The 24271-nt window shown below is 35.4% G+C and overlaps 2 protein-coding genes across 3 annotated transcripts in view; both read right to left on the bottom strand.

Annotated features, from left to right (window-relative positions):
- Positions 1-40: 40 nt before the first annotated feature.
- Positions 41-18765, bottom strand: LOC140169673 (protein mono-ADP-ribosyltransferase PARP14-like). 2 transcript variants are annotated; one of them, XM_072192962.1, is made up of 14 exons: positions 18341-18765; positions 17051-17290; positions 16551-16772; positions 15743-15845; positions 13965-14129; positions 12972-13043; positions 10848-11039; positions 10065-10262; positions 9285-9505; positions 8419-8502; positions 5747-6125; positions 4848-4990; positions 4022-4202; positions 41-1952 (listed from the first exon to the last, which is right to left on the bottom strand). In XM_072192962.1, the coding sequence occupies exons 3-14, from the start codon at positions 16719-16721 to the stop codon at positions 1666-1668; spliced, it is 2196 nt and encodes a 731-aa protein (XP_072049063.1). In that variant the 5' UTR covers positions 16722-16772; positions 17051-17290; positions 18341-18765; the 3' UTR covers positions 41-1665. The 2 variants fall into 2 exon arrangements, with proteins under 2 accessions (XP_072049063.1, XP_072049065.1); XM_072192964.1 differs by lacking the exon at positions 18341-18765 and having other exon boundaries at positions 17051-17536.
- LOC140169172 (protein mono-ADP-ribosyltransferase PARP9-like) overlaps positions 17018-24271 on the bottom strand; it is an 11051-nt gene continuing 3797 nt past the window's right edge. The window contains exons 3-4 of the mRNA XM_072192428.1: positions 18341-18459; positions 17018-17290 (exon numbers count right to left, since the gene is read on the bottom strand). Of these exons, the coding sequence (XP_072048529.1) occupies positions 17018-17290; positions 18341-18459 (392 nt within the window). The remainder of the gene's footprint in view (positions 17291-18340; positions 18460-24271) is intronic.

Raw genomic sequence — 24271 nt, 5'->3', positions numbered from 1 at the left:
TTTAATTAAATTTTTTTTTTCAAACATATAGTGACCCAAAACAGTTCCTTTTGGTTTTAATAGTCAACGAACATTTAAAGCTACTATCATACATACAAAATTTTTAAAAAACTTATTTTATATTCATTTTAAGTTCAGATTTTCGGAAATTCCCTAAGACTTCCCAAACAGGAAATATACGATATCTCCGGAAGGGAAGGTGGTATGAAAGTCCAACAACAACCAAAATGTGTATTTTTACCCACACTAAAATGCCATGCCAATAACTCAATTTCAGCCAGAGGAGAGGTGGATGTAAGGGCTTTTGCAAATAAGCTCTTCGTTTCATCTCGGGAAAATTCTTACCAATGCATGCTACTCATATCCCAGAGTCAAATGTCAAGTGTACTAGCGCTGTGTGTTTGTGGTATTATATTGCTAAATTAGGGGAACCAATGTTTTTTGGTATACTTAAACCTCAAATAATAAAAACAGAATTGGTTGCATTTTTCAATATGCCCCATATGCTTCCCACGAGGGGTTGAAAGTCATAATGGGGCTAAAACTTCAAAATGGTCCTATCATCGGTATGAATAAAAGGGTTATTGTCATATTGTTTGAGACAAGTTACGATTTTTGCTCTACATCACCTGAACTAAGCATCCTAGTGCAATATGACAGTTGACTATTTTATTCCTAACAATGCGAGGAACAATTGGAGGTATTTTAGAACATATGATAGAACTAATTGTAAATTTTGTCCCCTTTATAACCTTCCTCATGGGGCATCACTCCAGTCTCTCTACTGAAGTACTAATATTAAGCACTGGACAACAATCTTAAAGTGCTATTATTGAGCACATTAGGCGCAAACTAAAATCTTCTTGACGACCAAATTGTGCAAAGTGTTAAGTTTTGGGCTAGAAACATGAATACATCTACTTTTCATTTCGTATTATATACAATATCTAGAATATAACTTGTTTACAAAATAAAGCATGATTTATACACTTTACAGTCTTAAAGCTGTAATATACGATTTCTGTGAAATTGTTCTCATTTCACACAAATTATTAAATACTAGTAATATTGTTGATAACTGTCATTGACAGAACCTTTCTATTAATTCCAAGCCAAACAATTATTGTTTAATTATTATAGGTATGTATATGCCTATTTGCGTACGTCGTCAATTTTCATGGCTTAGGGTATTCGACGTAGAAGTAGTGATGTAACAGAATTGATTACCATAGTAAAACAATTTGGAATGTATCGCCTTGCACTATAAGTAGGCTGCACTCATCGCCTGCCAAGCTTGCTTATGTGTGCAATCATAGATTGAACCCAATACCGCTCTTTTCAAAGACATTAGTCGAACAATTCCAAGTAAAACGTACGCAGACTTACCACGGAATTACGATCAAGGTTTTTATGCTTTTTCTTTGATAATCAATGGTGCGATGCAGGGTTACAACGTACGTCTAGTCCTGGGCAATACATTCAAAAGTTGTTTTGACGTATAGCTATGGTAATTAACCCTGTTACATCACTACTTCTACGGCGAGTAAGCGACGATATCTTTCTTTTGTTGTTTATATTAACAAATGATGCATTTACAGAAATCAAACCTATAATTTGCTAAAAACAATGCACAGACTTGTTACCATTTTTATTAAACGAAACAAATTAATCTGAATCATCTTCATCTATCACTCTCTTGAAGGTGATACGATATTCAGGGTATGCTTGAACATCATTGAACACCACGTACATACTTGGCTCTTCAATATCGTCAACAGCACTGTCATTGTCCAATTCGGGAGTTATCATCCCCTCCTTGCCTTGGCAGTATTTACCGGTGAGTACTTTTGCTCGATACATGTATTGAAGACCAGTACTTCTATCTGGATATGAGTAATTTGTTGAATAATCAGCTTCTGTGGCAAAGTATGTACCATTTCCATACAATGTTCCTTTAAACATGAAAATAGTGATACATTTTTATGTTATAAGTTATTTATTTTGATCTTCCTTTATTGACAGAACGTAGCATTAGATGAGGTAAATAGCCTTATTACAATGTCATTGAAAACCACATTATTATTACTTATTATAAAGTTAGCATGTGATTTTAAATAACACAGCAAATGTTACATGCTAATGTTGTGCTAATTTTGCCAAAATAGAAACCCATATTCAACATATTTAGGCCCTACTTATAATAATTGAATTCAATAATTGATAAGACTCATCAATATTAGTCCCTATTCTTGTTTGCTAGGCTATTATGGTAGGCCTATAGGCCTACACATAATCTCCCACCATAAACAAAGAAGGAATTCTGTCGTCTTTACGAGGTCTTTTTTGCAGGCATGACATGCAGAACGTAGTAATGGTTCACTTCAGTGGCGTATAGCCAATGGGGGGGCTGCTCAGTAGATCCTAGGACGTCGGTACACGACGAGCCTTGGTGGAAAAAAATTGTGTCAACAAGCATGACAATTTTGTATGTACTGATTGTGCAGAGTGAGGAAAGAAAGTATGTTGTCCTAATGCTTAAAATCTTGGATGGCTTCTGCTTTTACCTGTTTACGTTGAAGGGTTGTGATAACTTTTTAGATTCTTGAGCTGGCCAAAAGATTGGGGTCAACAATTTTACAACTCCCATCGGCAAAAACAATTTCCAGCGGTGCATTTAAAGTTTTGCCCCCCCCCCCCCCTTCACCCGGTTCCGAAAACTTGGCTACGCCAGTGATTCACTTTGTCATGTTTGTGCAGTGGTGTAGCCTGGATTTCGGAGCCGGGGAGCACAACTTGTAAATGTACCGACGGAAATATATTTTTTGCCCACGGAAATTGTGAATTGTTGACCCAATGTTTTTAAAAAATGAAGGAAACAAAAATTCACCTACGTCTCCCGTCTACCAACGGCCTTATACTTTGATCAGCTCGTAATCGGCGGAAATTATTAGGCTTTTGCCACTTCGCCGAAAAGTAGACCCACGTTAAGAAGGATATAATTGATTTGCCTGGTCTATATTGTGCGTGTTAAAGAAAGTAGACAAAGTATAGGACTTCAAATAATAATTTGTAATACTTCTGGCGAGATTTCACAAAACAATTCTCCAAATAAAATATATTGATATTAATCTGCCATGTTATAAGGCCCGCCGATTACGAGCTGATCAAACTATACATGAATAGACGGCCATGATGAGCACCCCCCCCCCACCCCGGTCGCGTTATTTCTTTCTGCAACCATAATGGGCCGCAATGCGATAACACATAGTACATACATGTAATTATAGGCCTATGAGGCTAGATATAACACGAGTTTATTACCATTATTATTTCCTCTTACTTAATAAAATAAAAGAAATCGATAGAATTAAAATTCTATAACGGTTTACCTGGGGTTTGAACCCACAACCTATGTATCCATAGTCTAATGCCTACACGACTGTGCTATGATTCGTTGTGCCAGAAAGGTGTTTGTTTATGATACTTATTGATTACGGAATAAACTGCATACACACAATATACTATTACTAGTATATTAGTACGAATAAATACGAATATAATCCTAACCCTAACCCTAATCCCTAACCCTAACCCTTACCCTAACCCTAACCTTAACCCTAAACCCTAACCCTAACCCTAACCCTAACCCTAAACCCTAACCCTAACCCTAACCCTAACCCTAACCCTAACCCCTAATCCTAACCCCTAACCCTAACCATAAGACCCTAACCCTAAGACCCTAACCCTGACAATAATGAACCTTGCCTCGGACTATGCGGTTAGTGATATATTGCGGCCCATTATGGTTGCAGAAAGAAATTAAGCACCCCGGCCGGATGCGCCACTGTGTTTGTGAACAGATTAGGCTAAGACTTGTTCAAGGCCACGTCCGCCAGCCATGGTTTGACCTACGGATTTGACCAAACCTAGGCAGGGAATAATGGCAAATTTAAACAAGAGTAGGTTAAACCAACAGGGACGATTTGATTACTTTCGCAATTGGTTGTACATTAACACCTACCGTTAACTCCGTTGAAACGTCTATTGAAGCCTTTCTTGCTAATGGAGTCCCTATTTTGGGCTGCCGTCCCGTGAAACAAATTTTTCTCCAGTTCCTCAGGTGGTAGCGATCGCTCTAGGGCCATAGAATCTCTCTTCGCCATATATTGTGCATACAATTCTATGTTCTGGATTCGCTCAATCTGATCAAAAATACAAATAAATATAACCATGACAGCATTTTGTTTACTCTGCAATACCAGTGTTGTGATTTGCTATAGGTTAAAGCAGGGAAGGGAGAGTCGCACTTCCCTGGATTGAGAAAACAAAATTATGAGCGTGGTGAAGTTGGCTCGAGATTAGAGATTAGACATTCGCAATTGAATAATTCAATACGTTGAATACAAGTTTTTGAAATTCCTTATTTTGATGAATTTCGATCTATAGGATCTATTGTATAGTTCAAATCTTCTACAGTTTTTTGACACTATTTTTGGACATCCGAAAATTTTGGCCAAAATATTCAAAATTTTGGATCTTCGTTATCTGGCCATATTTCGACCTAAAAACAACTCTTATGTATAGTTTAAGTCTTCTTAATTCTTTTATCACCATTTAAAAAAAAACAAAAATTTGGCAAAAATTTAAAAATTTTGTATCTTCGAAATTTTTGGGCCAAAATTTTTGAAAGTCCAAAAACGGTCTCAAATGACTCCAGTACCCTTGATCGATGCAGAAAAACGATTAGAAGTGTAATATTCAACCTAATAACGAATGTCTAATCTCTAATCTCTAATCTCGAGCCAACTTCACCGTGCTAAAATATTTTTTATGAGCTAAACACTTACTTTAACTATGTGATGTTTTTCCTCCTTACATGTGGCATAGAAGCTGTCTACTACACCACGATTTTCGGGAAGTCCCTTTCGAATTTCTATCGCCCCTTTTCGTATATCAGGATCCCAATGGTTTGGCATTCTTTGAATTGCTTCTGCAAATGTCAAAATGATCATCACAATAGAAAACTGTATTACATGTATAGGCATACTGGCAGCTTATTCTCTGCTTTACAACTTGAACTAGTACGTATAATTATGTACAAACACTTCTAAGAAATGAATACCATTTATTTGGTGTGCTGCAGATGGAAGAACATATTTTCTTTGTTTCTAGTGTATAGATACATTACGGCATTTTCATTATCTAAATCAATATATTATTGAAAAATAATATTTGTTTTAATAATGTTTTGCAAAAGTGCATTCTACAAATCATATACTTTGAAAACTTGCTTGATTTATTGTTGTGAATGAGTTATGTAAGTTTTAAAAAAAGTGTTGTTGTTTCAGCCCACTTTACAACATAACCACAGGACCTACAACGTATATCTGTGATATTTGAATTCTTCTACACACTCGCTATGAAATGATCAATGCAATTGTTGCCAAAGCTCACTAACATTCGCAAGATGCCGTGAACTACCAAATCGCAATAGTTTAAAATAGTTGCTAACCTAAATACTTTGAATGCTCAGTAATAAAGAACTAGAATACAACTTGTTTTATAGAACTGAACTTTTGAAAACTGCATGGACAGCACGCATGGACTAATAGGGTTGGGCACTTCAAGTTGTCAGTGGATATGTTGCCTACTTTTGTTGTTTATTTCAACGGATTCAGCAACATCCGTAAATAATGTAATAAGGATAATATATATAATTCTTACATCAATCATCCCTCACGTTTACCTTGTAGTGGTTCAGATCTGCGCACTTGAAATGTGCCCCTCTTCGATGATTCCACCATCCTTATAAAATCAATACGCATTACTCCATCTTCTAATTCAATGTCAACTGAACTCTTTCCCTCTTTGTGTGCCGTTTCAATTTGAGCATTGATTTCAATATCATAAGGTTGATAATTAACTTCATTGTGAAATTTCCATTGGACTGCTTTACTGAGTAATTCGTTTTCCTTGCGTTGCGCTTCTCTATGGCTCTCCTCCTTCTGGAATTGCCCGAGTAACCTAAATATTTCTGCCTTTGTTTGAAACACGTTGTCTGTTCTTCCGCGAATAATGAGTCGACTAGATTTCATGTTTTCTCGAACCATAAATTGAACGGACGTCTGAAACGGGAAGAAACAGTAAACCTTATATATATGCGGGTGTATGAAAATAAAATGTACAGTTTGAAATTTGCCACTAGATTAAGGGATCTAAAATGAGCGTTTATTGTGTTTCGACAGTATTTTTTGTGGGACATGAGAGCACCTCAGACCTATCGAATTGCATTCTGTATACGAAGCATGTCTTTCTGATATCAAATAATTTTCATTTTTTTGAAATTCACGATATAATACAAATTTTATGACAAATTATTAAAATTTGATATTTTTCAAATTTTGATATATAACAGTCCTCGAAGTAAATTATATAAATCTAATGACATATTCTTAAAGTGTATGCAGCAGGGAGGAAAAGCCGACGGTCAGTTGAAAATTTTGACCTTTCATATTGAAGATATGGATTTTTTTCCAAAAAGACCTAATTTTTTTGGTGTTTTGGGGAAAAAATCCATATCTTCAATACGAAAGGTCAAAATTTTTCAATTGATCGTCGGCTTTTCATCCCACCTACATACACTTTTAGTATAAATCATCAGATTTATAAAGTTTACTTCAAGTACTGTTAAATATCAAAAATATCAATTTTTAATGATTTGCCATAAAATGTGTATTAAATTGCGAATTTCAAAAAATCAAAATTATTTGATATCAGAATGACATTCTTCGTATTCAGAATGCAATTCGATATGTCTGATGTGCTCTAATGTCCCAAAATAAATACTGTCCAAACGTTCATACCCCAGCCCTTAAGGAGTATGGGGTATTTGGTCAAAATGCTATAGTTGACAGCTGAATCAACATCTTGTCTTGTAAAATCACTGGCGTGTGACCATTAATATGGACTCAATAGAACAATAAACACTGCAGTGCGTCGGTTGGTATAACATACGAGGGTGGGTCAGTATGTAATGAGAGTTGACCTTTGACCCCATATATTGCATATTTGGATGGCATTTCTTCATGATCCCAGACTGTACCTTTGTCTTTCAAACAATATTTGTGTAAATTATATCATAATATTATATTTGATTACGTAATCAAGTGTACCAGCCTTTGACTCCAGATCCGTCATGTTCTCAGTGCTGTTTGAGACAACTTGTGTCACTATTCTTCTGTACGGGTGCGAGTCACCAAGGACATGGAAAACAAGATCAATGCCTTAGCAACATATTGCTACAGAGTCATATTAAACATCAAGCGTGTGGATCGGATCCCAAATGAAACCATCTACAATCTGACCAACACCACTCCACTGGTTGCCAGAGTCAAGATTCATCAACTCAAATTTCTCGGCCATATACTGCCTCTTGAAGATGGCGAGCCTGTGAATAGATCGCCCTGCACTACAACGTTTACGCGGTACCGTATGCATTGAACTATAGATGTCAAGGAAAATGCTAAAGATTAGTATCTTTGAAAAGAGTAGTATTGTATGAAGCTTGAAGTGCAGGGCGATCTATTTACAAATTTTATTCATCTAATTGCTATGGTAGTTAGTCCGATTATTACATGACTTCGACGGCGAATATGCAATCTCATAATATCGTTCGCATGCATCGAGCTGGATTGATTGTTCTGGCTAAGTAGCCGCTTACAAAAACGGCAAGGCAGTGAGCGCCCAAACCAGATCTTTGGGACTACGCCACTGGGTATAGACGAATCCAACGAGCCAAGTGATGGTCAGAATTTAGTCGGCCATGACTGGGTCCCCGGCGCACCAAACTGGTGTTGTGACTGCCCAATTGGGTGGATTAAAGCCGCTTAAAATCGATGTTATGTTGTATTGTGTTGTACACTTTCATGATTCTGCTGTCTACGTCACGTGTAACACGGGTGATGAAATGCAGATTAAAATCCCCGCCAAGGACGCATCATTTCACATTTTAGGTGGGATATACCCGACGGGGACCCAGCTATGGCTGCCATTGAGGTGTAGGAATGCATAAAAAACCGGTTAGCTAATCCGAAGCATAAAAAGGGTTTGCTAGGGTATGGTTTGGGGTTAGGATATGGGATAGGGTTAGAGTTAGGTTACTGGCACTGGAACTTTTTGGGACTACTTATGATAACTGACTAGCAGATGAAGTCCGTAAACGCTCACGGATATTAGGAAAAAGTATATTTTTACCTACGTGTAACGTAACGTTCTCGAGATATAAGCTCATAGCTAAATGTACAATTTCAAGTAAATTTAAAAAATGCCAGACATGCATAGGTGGACATTTTTATGTTCGCAAAGAGATACTTGCTAAAATGTTATATAAGTCACCTGACCATGCTAACTGTTTCATACCTCATTTCGAATTGCTGCGCTTTTGATCTCTTCTCTTTTTTTGCGTGTCAGCTCCCCATAACTTCCTCTGTCATATGGAATCTCCTATATTTGTGACATTAAACATAAATGTAAGAAAATACGAGCAAAGTTCAAAATTATATATTCTTGCTTTTAGCAATTTCTTTACAATGCAGTAAGGTAGAACTTGTAGCTAATTTATTTAGACGAGGTATTGTCAGTAGAAGCAGCCAAAAATCGATTTGCATTGCCTAAATCAATATATTATTGAAAAATAACACTTTCATGTTTTGCAAAAGTTCATTGTTAAATCATATACTTTGAAAACTTGCTTGATTGATTGTTATGTACGTTTTACAAAAGCGTTGTTTCAGCATTCATTACAACATAACTCAAGAACCACAGGTCCTACAAAAGCATATGTGATATTTGAATTCTTCTACACATTCGCTATGAAATGATCAATGCAATTTTTGCCAAAGCTCACTACCATTCACAAGATGCTGTGAACTACCAAATCACAACAGTTTAAAATAGTTGATAACCTTGAGAAATTACAGATTCGTGTAAAATGCCTTATTTTGTCTTTAATACCCGTCTTTTGGCTTCGTCACTAGCAGGCTATGTTAGCACATCTATGACGCTAACAAAGGTTTACAAAATCTGAATTTTGATGGTTGTTACGATTCTGCGTATAAGCAAATCACTGAATATGCCTTTAAAATAATAATTTTTGTGCAAAAAGTTGACAATAACGTTTTAAAAACGTGCTCATGATCTTTATATATCCCGAAATTTAAATGTATATTAAAACGATTTGAATAAACGGTTTAAGAAATATTTGTGTTTGCTGGGTCATAACTAACCTGTTGGGTAAACTTAGAGTTGATATATTTGTCAATAGCAGATACCACCGCAGTTATAACCTGATCATCTCCAGCTATTATGTGAAATATTATCGTGTCTTGTGCTTCTTTTGCTTCCTCTGCAGGATCAACTGAACTTTCGCTACCGCTGGGAGAAAAGTAATTCTTTATCATGCCAGGAGTCTTCATAACTGTCTCAACTCCACTCTTCAGTTGTCTCACTAGATTATAGATAAAAGAAATAATCTGAAATATAATTATTGATTATATTAACCTGACGATTGAATTAGCGACCTCGGATGGCTTTCAATACCGCAAGTGCATATTAAAGACCGATCATTATTTTTTTACACCGGGGGAATTAGTAGAGGAACATGGATCTAAAAGGAAGGAGGAACAAGATTTTCTGATAAACAAAGGGAACTTGAACGTGAAATTTTAAATGATACTTTTAAAATGAGATGACAAGGCAAGACCAACGCCATTCTGCGTGTCCTTCTCTGACCAATCTCTGAAATAGAGTATGGAGATAAAACCAGTGGCGTAGATTTCTTTTTGACATTTGGGTGATGGGGTTGGAAACATTTCTTGAAGTATAGTAAATCCAGCACTTTTTGGCATCAGAATAAGTTTACTGTAGCCTACAAATGCGCGCGAAAATATTTGCCTTTTTGAAGCTAAATTGATGAAATACTCGTATAGTGCAAAACTGCTACAGATACTGATTTTGTATTTGGGTGATTTTGATTTGATTTTATGTCTTTATTTAATTTTACTTACGTTTCCGTTGTTGCCAACCTAAATTGAAGCTTTCTCCTTCTTGAGCTCGCATAACAGATTTGTAGTCTCGTAGCATCGAAGAGTCGAAAATGATGATCTTTACCAACAATAGACTTTTCGGGTCGGAAACAGCAAATGTGCCCAATGCCTTGAAAAGGGCTCTTGCTGCATCTTTAGGTGATCCAAACTCCGATTCCCCTTAACAAAAACAAAAAACACAGCACCTTTACTTCTTGAAATGTTATTATCGATCGCTCTTTCTCTTCCCCCCCCCCCTCTCTCTCCCACCCCATCTCTCCCTCTCTCCAACATTAAAGTTGTTCCTTTTTATTGTGTTTAGGCCTACACACTACAGGCATGTAACTTTATTTCTAATGTAAGACTATTAAAAAGTACATGCTGCAGAATTGTAAAAGTACTGTGCACTGATGCATGGGTAAAGCACAAAAATTGTTACTGTGATGCAGCTTTTGATCCAATTTAATTTCGTTTCAAGACGGCGGGAAAATGTCATTAAATAGCCCTTTGTTGCACTAAACAAAATGGCACTTTTGCTCAGGAAGTCTGATTTTGTAATCCATGTAATCTAAATACAAATTTCAATGCAGATGGCCCTTTGTTTCCAGAATATTCCCAATGTTCTCAGGAAAATTCCAATATCGCCAAAAATGAAGGTAGCCATTTTATTTGTTGCACTAAACCCTCGATTTCTTTCTATGCTTTCTAATGTGTCTGCCTTTCTAAAACCTTATCTATAGTATGTCTACTTATGGTGTACTTTACCAGTTCCAATGGCGGGAAAAGCGATAGAGGTCATGTGTCGTTCTTCTGTCATCTCCAAGGTCTTTTGTATTCGATCTTTCAAAATTGTCACGTCATCTCTGTCACGGTCCATCATGATGTGAGCAATGTGCTTAGAATGTCTCAGATTTCCAGCCGATGTCATAGCTACACGTTCTCTCATAGCGCCCCGATCTACGTAAAATAAATGAATACCGTAAAACCTCGTCTACAAGCATATAATAGTGTTTTGAATAATAGCTTAATTAATACGAAATATGCGTAAATATACCAATACAATAGATGGTCTTACAATAATACTTGTTTGTATAAGCTTGGATCTGCAATTTATTTGATCAAACTCCATAATAGCGTCTGGAATAATCTAGCTTTCATCAGAAGCACTCTATATGCTTATGGACGAGGTTTTAAGGTACATAAACAGTGTAGTATCGATACCACAATTAACTGCATGTCTACATGTGCAGAGATTATGCAGGAGTTTATGTTACTTATTGAGGATGCAGCAGAAGTCCCATAAGGCCAAAAAAAATAATTGTTTGTTTTTCCACCACAGCTTTGAAAGTGGACGGTTTTTTTTATTTGACATATTCCTGGACCTAGCTAGAGCTAAATGCTACAATCATTCATGGTGACTTTAAAAAACCAATATTTTGTTTCTTTAATATGCAATTAAAATTATAATTTGTGTTCATGTCATAGTCTTTTAATGATTTCAAATCCAATGTATTTTGAAGCCACCAAAAATAATAAACTATCATGACTATGACATGAACACAAGTTTGACACAAAATGTTTTTTGGGGCCTTTTTTTACATTCATCCATGAAAGATCTTAGTATTTAGCTCTAGCTAGGTCCAGAGATACTCCAAATCTGAAAAAAAAATTGAATTTTACTTATTTTTATTCAAAATAAAATAGAAAAAAAAATATTGGTCAGGCCTTCATCTGAGGAGCGGGCGGCGGAGGACAAACAAACAACTTTTTTTGGCCTAATTTAGGGCACAGCGGTCGCTTTCATGTTTTTTTCAACAATGTTCAACGGCAATTGATCAAAATCACTTCTAATCAGGACATGTGTGTAGCACAAAGGAGTATCCTCTTTTTATGACATGTTTCAGTCGATATCCACAAAAAAGCATATTCCCAAAATTTCAGTTGATTCCGCGCTGATTTTGCGTTTGCGAGTTATGCGTGTATTGTGTGTATTACACTACTCCATAGACAACGCGCTGTATTCAAATTTCACGAGATCTTTGCGAAACGAATTAATCTGCAAGGATTTTTTGTACATAAACATTATGTAGCCAGAGGTTTCCAGTGATATGAAAACTTTTTTTGAAAAAAGTGGGGGGATGATGCTGTAGATCACGAAATACCCTTTTAAGGCATATTCAAACACTCTCATAAGAATTCATCTACAGATTACATTTACAATTTCGCTATTTAAGGGGACACTTCGTGATCCGCAACCTCATCCCCCCAGCTTACTCCAAAATGTTGAGATTTTTATACTTTCAGAAACCTAGGACCACATGTTTGTGTGCATAAATTCGAAGTGAAAAAAAAAGCTAGAGTATTGAGCAAAATAATACTGCGAATTTTGACACTAATAGGTAAATTTTCACAGGAAAATTTTCTGGACACGTGACCAATGCGTATCAATGTGAGTGTAACCTCGAGCCTGATCCCTGACCCCCGGTGGTGACCTCGCTATTCAAGTCTTAGTAATTTGGAATTGGAATATAATTCTTGGCCGCAATTTTGATAGAAATTTGTGCATTGTAAATTAATTGAATATTATGTAATCTAAATTTTTTCACAATATCATCAAAACGTAATTTCAAAAATATCTACCTACGGAAAAAAAAATATTTATCTACGGAAACTCTGACCATAATATTATTAATTTGCGACATGTAACTTATTTTGCATCAAAGGATGAATTCTTTCTATTCAATTTCCCACTGTGCTCGGGGTCACATTCCATAATGCTAATATGTCTGCGCCCATGGGTGTCACGTGTCCAGAAAATTTTCCCGTGAAACTTTACTTATTAATTTTCTGTTCTTGCTCTGCGATTTGAAATTATAAAAGGCTACTAACCACTGGAGATTTCTTCACATTCACCTCGTACAGTTTCTCCCGCACGCCTGATGATTGCTCTGGAGAGTGGCCCTGTAGACAAGATGAAATAAAGATAAGTTATTATTATTATTATTAATAATAATATTATTATTATTAATATTATTATTATTATTAGTATTATTATTATTATTATTATTATTATTATTATTATTATTATTATTATTATTATTATTATTATTATTATTATCATTGTTGTTGTTGTTGTTACTACTACTAGTAGCAGTAGTAGTAGTAGTAGTAGTAGTAGTAGTAGTAGTAGTAGTAGTAGTAGTAGTAGTAGTAGTAGTGTTTTTTTTAAACTTGTATGAAAAAACACTACAACAACATGTTTAACAATAAATGTTGTCAAAGTGTTATCCAAAAAACATTTTTTTTTGCAAAACATTTTGTCAAAACTTAGGCCTAATAACATTATGTTTGAATGTCTTGCATCATGTTTTCAAAAAAAATTTCTGAATGTTATTAAAACGTCAAACCCTTTATTTAACGTGACCTCGCTATTCAAGTCTTAGTAATTTGGAATTGGAATATAATTCTTGGCCGCAATTTTGATAGAAATTTGTGCATTGTAAATTAATTGAATATTATGTAATCTTAATTTTTTCACAATATCATCAAAACGTAATTTCAAAAATATCTACCTACGGAAAAAAATATTTATCTACGGAAACTCTGACCATAATATTATTAATTTGCGACATGTAACTTATTTTGCATCAAAGGATGAATTCTTTCTATTCAAATACATTGGAAGACCACCCACTGTGCTCGGGGTCACATTCCATAATGCTAATATGTCTGCGCCCATGGGTGTCACGTGTCCAGAAAATTCAAACCCTTTATTTAACGCGATATTTAAACGTTATCTGTAAAACGTTTTGTGTTTGCTGCACTTTTTGCGGAGTATATTGCTATAGGCTCCTACAATGTGAGTGGAACATGCTTTCTTACCTTCAAGATCAAATTCTTCATTCGTGCTATTAACTATAACATCCGTGTTGGCTGTTAGAATATCCCCGTCATTTAGCTCAACCACGATCTGCCCAATACGCATTCGGTAGGTATCATCCTCGTCATCTTGCCCAAATCCTGTGTAAGTCCTCTCTGTAGGGTCACCTGAAAAGTTGCATTTGTATGTAAGCATAGACTATTCGAACTAAAAAGAACTCATTGACATTACCAATGCTCGTTTTACGTTCACAATACCAGGGTGTATCAAAATTATGTAAACAGTTTGACAAATGACACTAGATTAAAAAGTATGAAAGAGATAGGTCAAAATGCTCTAGTTGATAGTGAATCAACATCTTGTCCTCTCACAACTGGCGTGTGCCCATTAGTAAGGACTTAGTGGCTATTTTTGTGAGCGGAATAAAAATGCAGTTGTGCAAAATCAATGTAAATTAAAGCAACATGAAAAACCCCGTTTCACTACTTTTTTTATAGTATACAATGGTATACGAAAGTCTTAGTCTTTCACATGGCCATCCGGGCATGACCACCATTCCAGATTTCAGACCTCCTCAACATGCTCAACATGGCATTCACGCCACGTCTTATGAGAAGTCTGTCCTGTCTGAGGATGTCAATTGTGCAATTATGAGTCTACGGAGTCTGCATGGGGACTTGTGAAAACCTTTGATTTCAGATAGCCCCACAAGACGAAATACAGAGGTGTACAATCAGGCGATTTTAAGTGCAATTCCACTTGGTAATTCAAAGCAATTGCAGGATTGCCAAACAATTCTGCAAGGCGTTCTGTCAATTATTCTAAGTAAAGGGGTGAAACATGCGCTTTTCATGTTATTTTAATTTCACCAAATACTTTTTGATACTGTGTGTATTCACACACATTTTTCCCACAAAGCCTTTTCTAGTAGATTTCTCCCTTGGCGCCAAAATACGGACTCGATCGGTCCAGTTTTTCCGTTTAAGGGCCCTTATACAATAATTTTGCTGTAGGCCTATGCATGTAAAATCAACAAAAGTGTTTTTTTTTTTTTTTTTTTGTATCAAGGTTTAGGTAATTTTTAGGGTTATTTCCCACCGTCCGACCATACTTGAAAAACACTTGGCGTAGAACATAGTGCCTTTTTCGGTCGCCGACACTAGAAAAATAATAGGTCGAGGCTATTGTTCAACATTTTAAGCGGTAATGTACTTAGAGGTTAATGACTGCGCATCAGTTGTTTTGAGGGTATTGTGAAATATCTAAACATTGTGCTTTGGAACCGAGGAATATCCCGATATTCCGAGGTCCAAAGCACAATGTTTAGATATTTCAAAATACCCGAAAAATAACTGATGCAAAGTCATTAACCTCATTCATAACCGTCACTTTTTCACTTTTTAAATTCAATTTACGTCACATTTTCTTCTTTTAATATGAAAACAGAACACAATTTTAACTTTATCTGCCGTTTTCCCTGTAAAAAATCGAATAGCCCATTAAGGAAATACCGCTAGCGGCCAATCACACTAGCACGCAATCATGCGATGTCCAAATACGGCGGTCAGCGTCCGCGTAAATTGTTCGAACGCGTAACACGTCACATAACGCGGTCATTGTAGAGCGTACTTTTAGCTACGTCACGAGACGCGGTCATTATACTTTTTCAATGACCTGCATTTGCGTCCGCGTATTTCAAAGTAATTATCTGTGATTGGATCGCACTTGCTGCGTATATTAATGAGGTTATGAATAGCTAATAACGACGATAAATGCTTACTTGGTATTGATGGTGGTGTATATCCACTTGCCCCAGCTGGTGTTGTTTGTGGGGTCGTTTGTAATCCACGTTGTACAAGAATCTGCATTACGTCTTTGAAAGTCTGGAAATATCAAGCGATGTCATTTACTATATATGTAAGAGAGAATCTAAAACACAAAAATTAACATGCGTCTATCTCTCTCCCGCCCCTCTTTCTTTACTCAAAACTCTCTCGCTTCCTCTTCCCTCTCTCTCTCCCTCTCTCTCTCTCTCTCTCGTTTTCTCTGCGAAGGTATATTTTTCGACGTGATAAAGTTGCAGTTCTTCTCGTTTTAATAATTGACCTTATCTTAAGAACCATAAGAGCTATGGATCTATAGATTATTGGCTTCCTTGACTCTTTTCTATGTTAAGAATCACACTGCATTTTTTAAAATCAAAATTGCTAAAACAGGAAAAATATGTCATGCAACTTGCCTTAAATATATTTAAATATTCATACCTCAATTCATATCATGAGAATATTTTTTCACGCGACATCGAAATTATCCTAATTTTGATTCACTCACATCCAGAGATACCAAAATATGTACAAATTTTCCATTATATAGCGTTACTATTTTATTTTGTCTTCATACGATCTCGCGAAATAAGGCTAAATCAAACTTTGTATTTCATCTGTTTTTTGTTCAATGTTAGAAACTTACAAGCAATATTGTAGGACAAGGAGATATGATCCCTTTCAATTTTGTCCAGAAATAATGATGTAAGATCCCGTGAAAAATAAAATAGCTTTTGGTTAGTTACAAGCTATCAAAGACAATACCTTGATAATTTTCCTGTCTTTTGGATACTGGATAAATCGTATGTCTTGCAAAGGTCCTCGTGGATTATCTTTGCTAAACAGTATGGCTGCTTCGTACATCATTCGTGCTACATCTTTTGGTGGATAATCTAAATTTCCCGTCCCGATGGCTGGTACTGCAACAGATTTCATGCCTTTGTTGTCAATATCTTCAAAGATGTCTTTCACGGCATTTACAAACTCCTGTATCAAAACATTAAGTCGTCCGTTAAATACAAAACTTTTGTTACCCGACAGTTGGGATCCGGCCTTCCAAAAAGCCTTTAAAATGCCTTTTAGGTCTTCTATGAGACTCACTGTCATGACGGTGGAGTTGGAGTTGGTGTGACATTAATGACATTGATATCAGACTGAGCATGAGGCTATATAAATTAGATCAAACCCAACCACTCCGGGCAAAGCCCCTCTGACACCTACCCGTGTAATGTTCATAATAAGTACCTATTTTTTTCACTTTTTACCTTTTCATTAGCGTCTTTAATGGATTCATCGTACGATGGACAAACGAGATGGTAAACTGTTCGGCATTGTAATTTTGCTGGACCTGTTGTGATGAAACTCCAGTTGTCCACATTTCCACCTTGTAGTTTTCTATCGCATTCTTGTTGAAGGTCTTTACCTGCTACAGCTAATATAGCTTTGGACACACCACCCTGTTGAAGGTCGAGTTTACTTCCAGCGGTATTCACTATGACATCAACCTGTATTTGATTAAAGGGAGTTGAGAGCAAGATCTGAGTTGCTGATGAAGCTGGAGGGTGAGGGTACCCGGGCCAAAGCTAAACCTACCTCTGCCCGTCACAAGTCGGGACTGCTAGCTGCAGAGGTTGGTACTATAAACATGGAAGAAGTAAGAATTTATTACAACTTAAAATGAAGATGTCAAATCATAACAAGCCCTAAATGACCATAGTTGACCTCAAGTAGCACATACCCATGGTATCATAGGAATATAATATATAGGGTTCAAAAGAAATAAAAAATAACTCACCTCCACCCTAAAATTACAACAAAACATTTCTTTGCATAACTTGACATAAATTTGGTTGATTTCAAAAAAGCTGTGTATAGAAGAATCGGTTTGTTACCCTGCCAAAGTTGTCCATTTCCAAAAACAATTTCTTTGGTCAAAAATAATCATATTTTCCAAAAACGATACTTTTCAACTTCCCATACATTTAATGTACAAAACGTTCTGATTGATTTTATTGGTTTCCGTTTCTTCCCCCCCCCCCCAAAAAAAAAACAACCTTACAGGATCATACATGGGGCAAAAGCTAAATATGCTCTCAAAATACTGCTTGGCAGACAACAGCTTCGAGTTTATCATACTCAATACTCAATTTAACAAAAATAAACTGGTTGGTTTGAACGCGATTTCAAATTTCCAAATCAACAAAACGTAGGTGGTGATGGTGGTATTTTTTTCTCTTCTCCTCTCCTCTCCTCTCCTCTCCTCCTTTCTTTTTTTTTTCTTCTTCTTCTTTTTTTTTTTTTTTTCTTTCTTTCTTTTCTTTCTTTCTTTCTTTCTTTCTTTCTTTCTTTCTTTCTTTCTTTCTTTCTTTCTTTCTTTCTTTCTTTCTTTCTTTCTTTCTTTCTTTCTTTCTTTCTTTCTTTCTTTCTTTCTTTCTTTTTCTTTCTTTCTTTCTTTCTTTCTTTCTTTCTTGGATTTTTTCGCAGGATTGTAGAAAACTCATCAATTTCGCCAGAAGAAGAAGACAAAAAAAATTGCGTTCGATAATCATGCTTACCTTCTCTTTGGCTAAATTTGCTTTCTTCAGTTGAATGGTCTTACCCTCTGCTGTTCTTATTTTACCACTATCAGCGGTTGCAGCTACCAGTATAGGTGCCGGTGTTCTCACGGTTCTTGCTTCTAAGTATACCAACAGATATTTTACATTATTGGTGAACTACAACTTCCTGCAATCAACTTGGCAACGTTTACAGGAATAAGAAAACACTCAAATATCTCTGAAACATTATGCAAAACACTATCTAGTTGCAACTTAAGTCGTTGATAATACACACTTAAAAATACAAATACAAATATGCACCGACTAAAAATAAATTGACCCCGTTTAATTGCAAACAACCACTTTTGGGGTTCTTTTTGGCCCCGTACGTGGTCAAATTTGTGACCCCTCGGCACAACTGAGCCCTGAAGTCGCCAATCATCATTTTTGAGATATTCAACCAAAATATTCTCCTTGAAATTAGCTTTAAAATGATGTATACGAGGGGGTATCAAAAAGTTTTAGAAATCGCCCAGAAGTGAAAGAGCTATATCAATGAAATTTTGTCAGTGCAATTACTGGTCCTTATATACATTATGGTCCAAAAATGGTCTCATAAGTATGTTTACTTTTTTACAGGAGCTAGATGTCACTACCTGTTTATGTAACCGCATAACCAGCAAATTGGAGAAAATTAAGGCATGCAGCATGATTAAGTTCCATTTTAAGGGTTACAGTGATCAGAAAATCTGTGATGAAATAAAAATTCCTTTTCCAAAAAGCGACAGTGACATATCACAATCACCACCGAAGATAACTTTCATTTCATCATCAATTTTCTAGGCACTGCAACCATTCAAAAGCAGGATCTTAATAATGCTGCTTGCCTCAATTTTCTCAATATTGCAGTTTATGCGCAGTAACTGGGGCAGCGGGTTATTGGCATCTGGTGCCACCTGTAAAAAAAGTAAACATACCTATGAGACCATTTTTTGACCATAATGTACATAAGGACCAGTGATTGCACTGACAAAATTTCATTGATATAGCTCTTTCACTTCTGGGCGATTTCTAAAACTTTTGATACCCCCTCGTATCATGTCTATATTACTTGACATTTAAGTAGTGAAAAATCAATAAAACAGTCAATAAATCCTTTGTTTCCTATTGTTTATTTTTAAGTTCGATGGAGCATATCTCAATAGTGGCACTGGCGACATCCGGGCTCAGTTGTGCCGAGGGGTCACATTTGATTACAAAAGTGGTTGTTTGCAATGAAACAGGGTCAAATAAAATTTTTTTAGTCGGTTTATTTTTAAGAGTGTAGTTTAATCAAATTAATTTTTTCCTGGTATTTAAACTGCTAATATTTCTTCATTTAATCTACTTATTATTGTTTATTTAGTCATGAACGTATGAACGTTTGGACAATATTTATTGTAGGATATTAGGGCACATGAAACATATCGAATTGCATTCTGAATACGAAGATTGTCCTCCTGATATCAAATAATTTTGATTTTGTGAAATTCGCAATATAATACAAATTTTATGGCAAATGATTAAAAATTGATATTTTTGATATATAACAGTACTCGAAGTAAACTTTATAAATCTGATGGTTTATACTTAAAGTGTATGTAGGTGGGATGAAAAGTCGACGATCATATCTTCAATATGAAAGGTGGAAATTTTCAATTGATCGACGGCTTTTCCTCCTAGCTACATACACTTTAAGAATGTATCATTAGATTTATAAAATTTACTTCGAGGCCTGTTATAATATAAAAATGTGCAAAATATCAAATTTTAATAATTTGACATAAAATTTGTATTATATCGTGAATTTCATAAAATGAAAATTATTTGATATTAGAAGGACATTCTTCGTATTCGGAATGCAATTCGATTTGTCTGATGTGCTCTCATGTCCCACAAAAAATACTGTCGAAACGCTCAAAACGCTCATTCCAGATCCCTTAAGGCGCTAATTGAAATTTAAGTTAAAATTGTTGTTTTGTACCTGTTTTATAAGTTTTTAATCTTTACCACCTGTAAACGTGCAAATTAGGCTAAAAATAAATATAGGTCCTTCAATGTTCTACATTTGTGTAGAATTTAGAGAATATTAAAAGTATTGTTGTTTAGCCGCCGGAGTGATTCTATCGTCCCATATAACACTGGCGACATCATTGTTTTACGCCAATAATAATGATATCGCGTGTTTACCATGAGACGATAGATGCACGACAATACCCTTAACAATACCGTAATTGTCATTCTTAAGGGGGTACTACACCCATGTGGTAAATTTGTGACTATTTTTGCATTTTTCTCAAAAATTAATTACACACTGGTAACAAAAGTTGTGTATATTATTGGGGCAAGGAATCCAATTACTACACTGAAATTTCAGTGACTCAAGACAAGCGGTTCAGTTTATATGATAGAAAATGAGGTACATCCTAGCGGTACCTTATTTCTGATCATAAATAACAATTCCTTGCCCCTATAATATACATAACTTTTGTTACCACTGTGTTATTAGTTTTTGAGAAAAATGCAAAAATATACACAAATTTATCGAGGGGAGTAGTACCCCCTTAAATACTTCAATTCAAATAAATATATTAAATAAGTATACCAAATTTTAATCAAATTAAATCATAAATTTTACAAGGAATTACCTAGGGCTTAGAATCGATCAGTCCCGTTGTTGCTATGCACCTCCCGATTGCTTCAAATAGCGCGTACGAGTATCACGTCTGTACGCACGCGCTAAAGTGTGTGATACGAGGGGCGGTCTCTCAGTCTCTCAGGAAAAAATAAAAACTTGTGGCCAAAGTCATCAAAGAAAAGTGTTAGCACACAGCCTTAGACCTAACATGATTTATACTTTTCAAATTCCTAAGTTCAATTTAAAACCCCATTTCTTTTCAATTTTGCCGCATTTTGGGCAGTTACTTGGGTCCACCGAAAGGGTTCGCGACCTTTTTACAAATCGAGTGGGACGGTCCATTCTCAACTTAGGGCATAGACTCTATCCAATTTAGCAAAACAATCTGTCCACCAATCTGTCCTGCTATTTCAATTGTTATACCGTTCCGGTTATTGGATAGGTTCTATAGGTGATGATGGTCCACCGGCTTTTGTTACACGAAATTATATGGCGCGAGTACGTTTTATGCATAACATTATTCTGAGCATTATTTTTTCCTAAACAAGGACATTAAGATTATGGATTTCGTTCTCATTTCAACTGGTTTACAATGTAAATTGAGTTTTGTTTAATACCACCATTCCTTCCCAAGAATACCAGCATTCGCTTGACATTTTCAGATACAGTAACTTTACAAGAAATGTTTTCTGTAACCTGATTGTTTTAAATAATATTTTCTTGTATAAAAGTTTTTTTGTTTCAGTTTTTTCAGTTTGTATTCAACAAACAAAACGAAATAACAAATTGAAAATAAATGTGTAGTTTTATAATAGGCCTATAGGCATACACCTTCTCAGACCCATTCTCAGACCCATTCGCAAAATAAATAAATGAATAAATAAATAAATAAATAAATAAATAAATAAATAAATAAATAAATAAATAAATAAATAAATACTTATATTTATATAAGCTGGGCCTATTTTAGAAAACCTTAGTTCCCATAAATAATAACGTAATGTTTCGACAGTAGGGTTTCAACACAAATTAGGCATACTGTCAAATATTTTGCTGGACAATACTTCCTGATGCGGATGGTCGAATAAATACCATCTCTGCGCATTGTGACATTCGTACCCATTGCTCTAAATGGATTGATTCCAAAAGTTTATGGTACCCGACGTTCTACGGCTTTTTTATAAAAATATCGCGGAAAAGACCAAAATTGAAAAGAAATGGGGTTTTAAATTGAACTTTAGAATTTGAAAAGTATAAATCACGTTAGGTCTAAGGCTGTGCTAACACTTTTCTTTTGATGACTTTGGCCACAATTTTTTATTTTTTTTAATATCTTAAAAATTCAAGAATCTAAGCTAATTGAACAGACAGTAGCCAAATTCTTGTCATTTGTTGTATAATTTTGTAATTAGGGCATGCTTTGTAAAGTGCTTAACGACTTCTGTTTTAAGCGCTTAATAAATGTTTCTTTATTAGTATTATACCTGCCACCAATCTTTTACACTTAATGGCTTGCCTCAATTTTGCTATCAAAATTGTATGATATTTGCCTATGATTGTACTTTCATTTGGCAAATGAACTGTCATCAAGACTCTCCCTGAATTTCAGAAATTACCACTGCAATTGACAATAAACTATGCACAGTAGGTATCTTCCTTGATTTAAGCAAGGCTTTTGACACCCTTGACCATTCCATTCTCCTTCAAAAACTTTACCACTGTGGCATTAGAGGAACTTCCAATTTGTGGATCAAAAACTATTTAAAGGATAGACAACAATTTGTTGTCTTCAATGGGAAACATTCCACCACTAATACCATCCATTGTGGAGTTCCACAGGGTTCGATCCTCGGTCCCTTACTTTTCCTCCTTTACATAAATGATTTGCCCAACTGCTCTCTAAGCTTAAATTTATTTTATTCGCAGATGATACTAATATAATTTGTACCAATAAAGATCCTAATACCCTTGAAACCCTGCTAAATAAAGATCTTGAAATAATTTCTAACTGGTTTAAATTAAACAAGCTGTCATTAAATGTAAATAAAACTAATTACATGATATTTAAAAGTAAATATAGTCGGAATCCCAACATTGACATTAAAGTTAAGATTGATAATAAACAATTAGGTCAAGTTAATACTACTAAATTCTTAGGATCCTAATTGATGATAATTTGGTTGGAAGTCCCACACCACTCACGTCTGTAATATCATCTCTAAATATAATGGCATCATCAGAAAAGTTAAGCAATTTCTTCCAATTGAGTCCTTGCCAACCTTATACAACTCGTTAGTTTATCCTTACTTAAACTATTGCGCAATTATCTGGTCTGATAATAATAATTCACACTGTGACTCTGTTCTCCTGTTGCAAAAGAAGCTCGTCAGAACCTGCACTAACTCACTCTGGTTAGCACATTCTGACCCACTTTTTTCAACACTTAAAACATTAAAAATTCATGATTTGTACATTCTTCAAATTGTAATTTTATGTATCAATTTTATCATTGTCTCCTTCCCAACGACCTACTTGATCAAAATTATTTTACTATCAACAGTGACGTGCATAACTACAACACTCGTCATGCAGGTGATATCCATATTGAGCAAACCAACACGTGCCTTGCATATAACACCATCAGAATCCAAGGTGCATTACTTTGGAATAATTTACCACCAATCCTGAAAAGCGCACCTTCGGTAGCTGTTTTTAAACAACACATGAAAATACATCTCCTTGGAAAATATTTGCCAAGTGAATCGTAATTACATTCATGTTTCATTACTACTTTAAAACGGTCTCTCATTTCTTGCTATCAGGTCAGCTTTATGTCGGCACCCTAATTTTTTGGTACATTATTTAGTTTACCATCAGTTTTATATTTTCCAATTATGTATCATTTCACTCCAAATTGTGTGCCCAGTGCATGGACAGCCTTGTGGCCATTAAACTGCTTGCTTTCACTATCTCGTCCATAGGCACTCAGTGCACGATTTTGAGTGAAAATTGTACCGAGCGTATTTTATTTTTTGGTTAAATGTTGTATGTTGTAACTTTAGGCCGAGGGCACTGCACCTCACGCTCTGCGTTTAGCAGTGTCCTCATCCATCTCATTGACGTTTTTCATAAAAATAGTTGCTTTTTCCATTATATTATTGTATATAAAATACATCATTATTGTATCTCATTGTATCATAATTATATTGTTGTATAATGAATGGATGAAAATAAATTGATTGATTGATTGATTGAGAAAACGGCGATGAAGA

Source organism: Amphiura filiformis, chromosome 14 (genome assembly GCF_039555335.1).
Source record: "Amphiura filiformis chromosome 14, Afil_fr2py, whole genome shotgun sequence".
Lineage (NCBI taxonomy): Eukaryota > Metazoa > Echinodermata > Ophiuroidea > Amphilepidida > Amphiuridae > Amphiura > Amphiura filiformis.
This window is presented reverse-complemented; position numbering and strand designations above follow the sequence as displayed.

Bases quoted from the DNA above. Each gene is read 5' to 3' on its own strand.
- LOC140169673 (XM_072192962.1), bottom strand. From the start codon at position 16,721: ATGAAATCTGTTGCAGTACCAGCCATCGGGACGGGAAATTTAGATTAT. The intron at 11,040-12,971 runs GTTAGTAGCCTT...TATTTTACGTAG, and splicing joins ATGTGAAGAAATCTCCAGTG to ATCGGGGCGCTATGAGAGAA. The intron at 9,506-10,064 runs GTAAGTAAAATT...TCTATAATCTAG, and splicing joins AGGTTGGCAACAACGGAAAC to TGAGACAACTGAAGAGTGGA.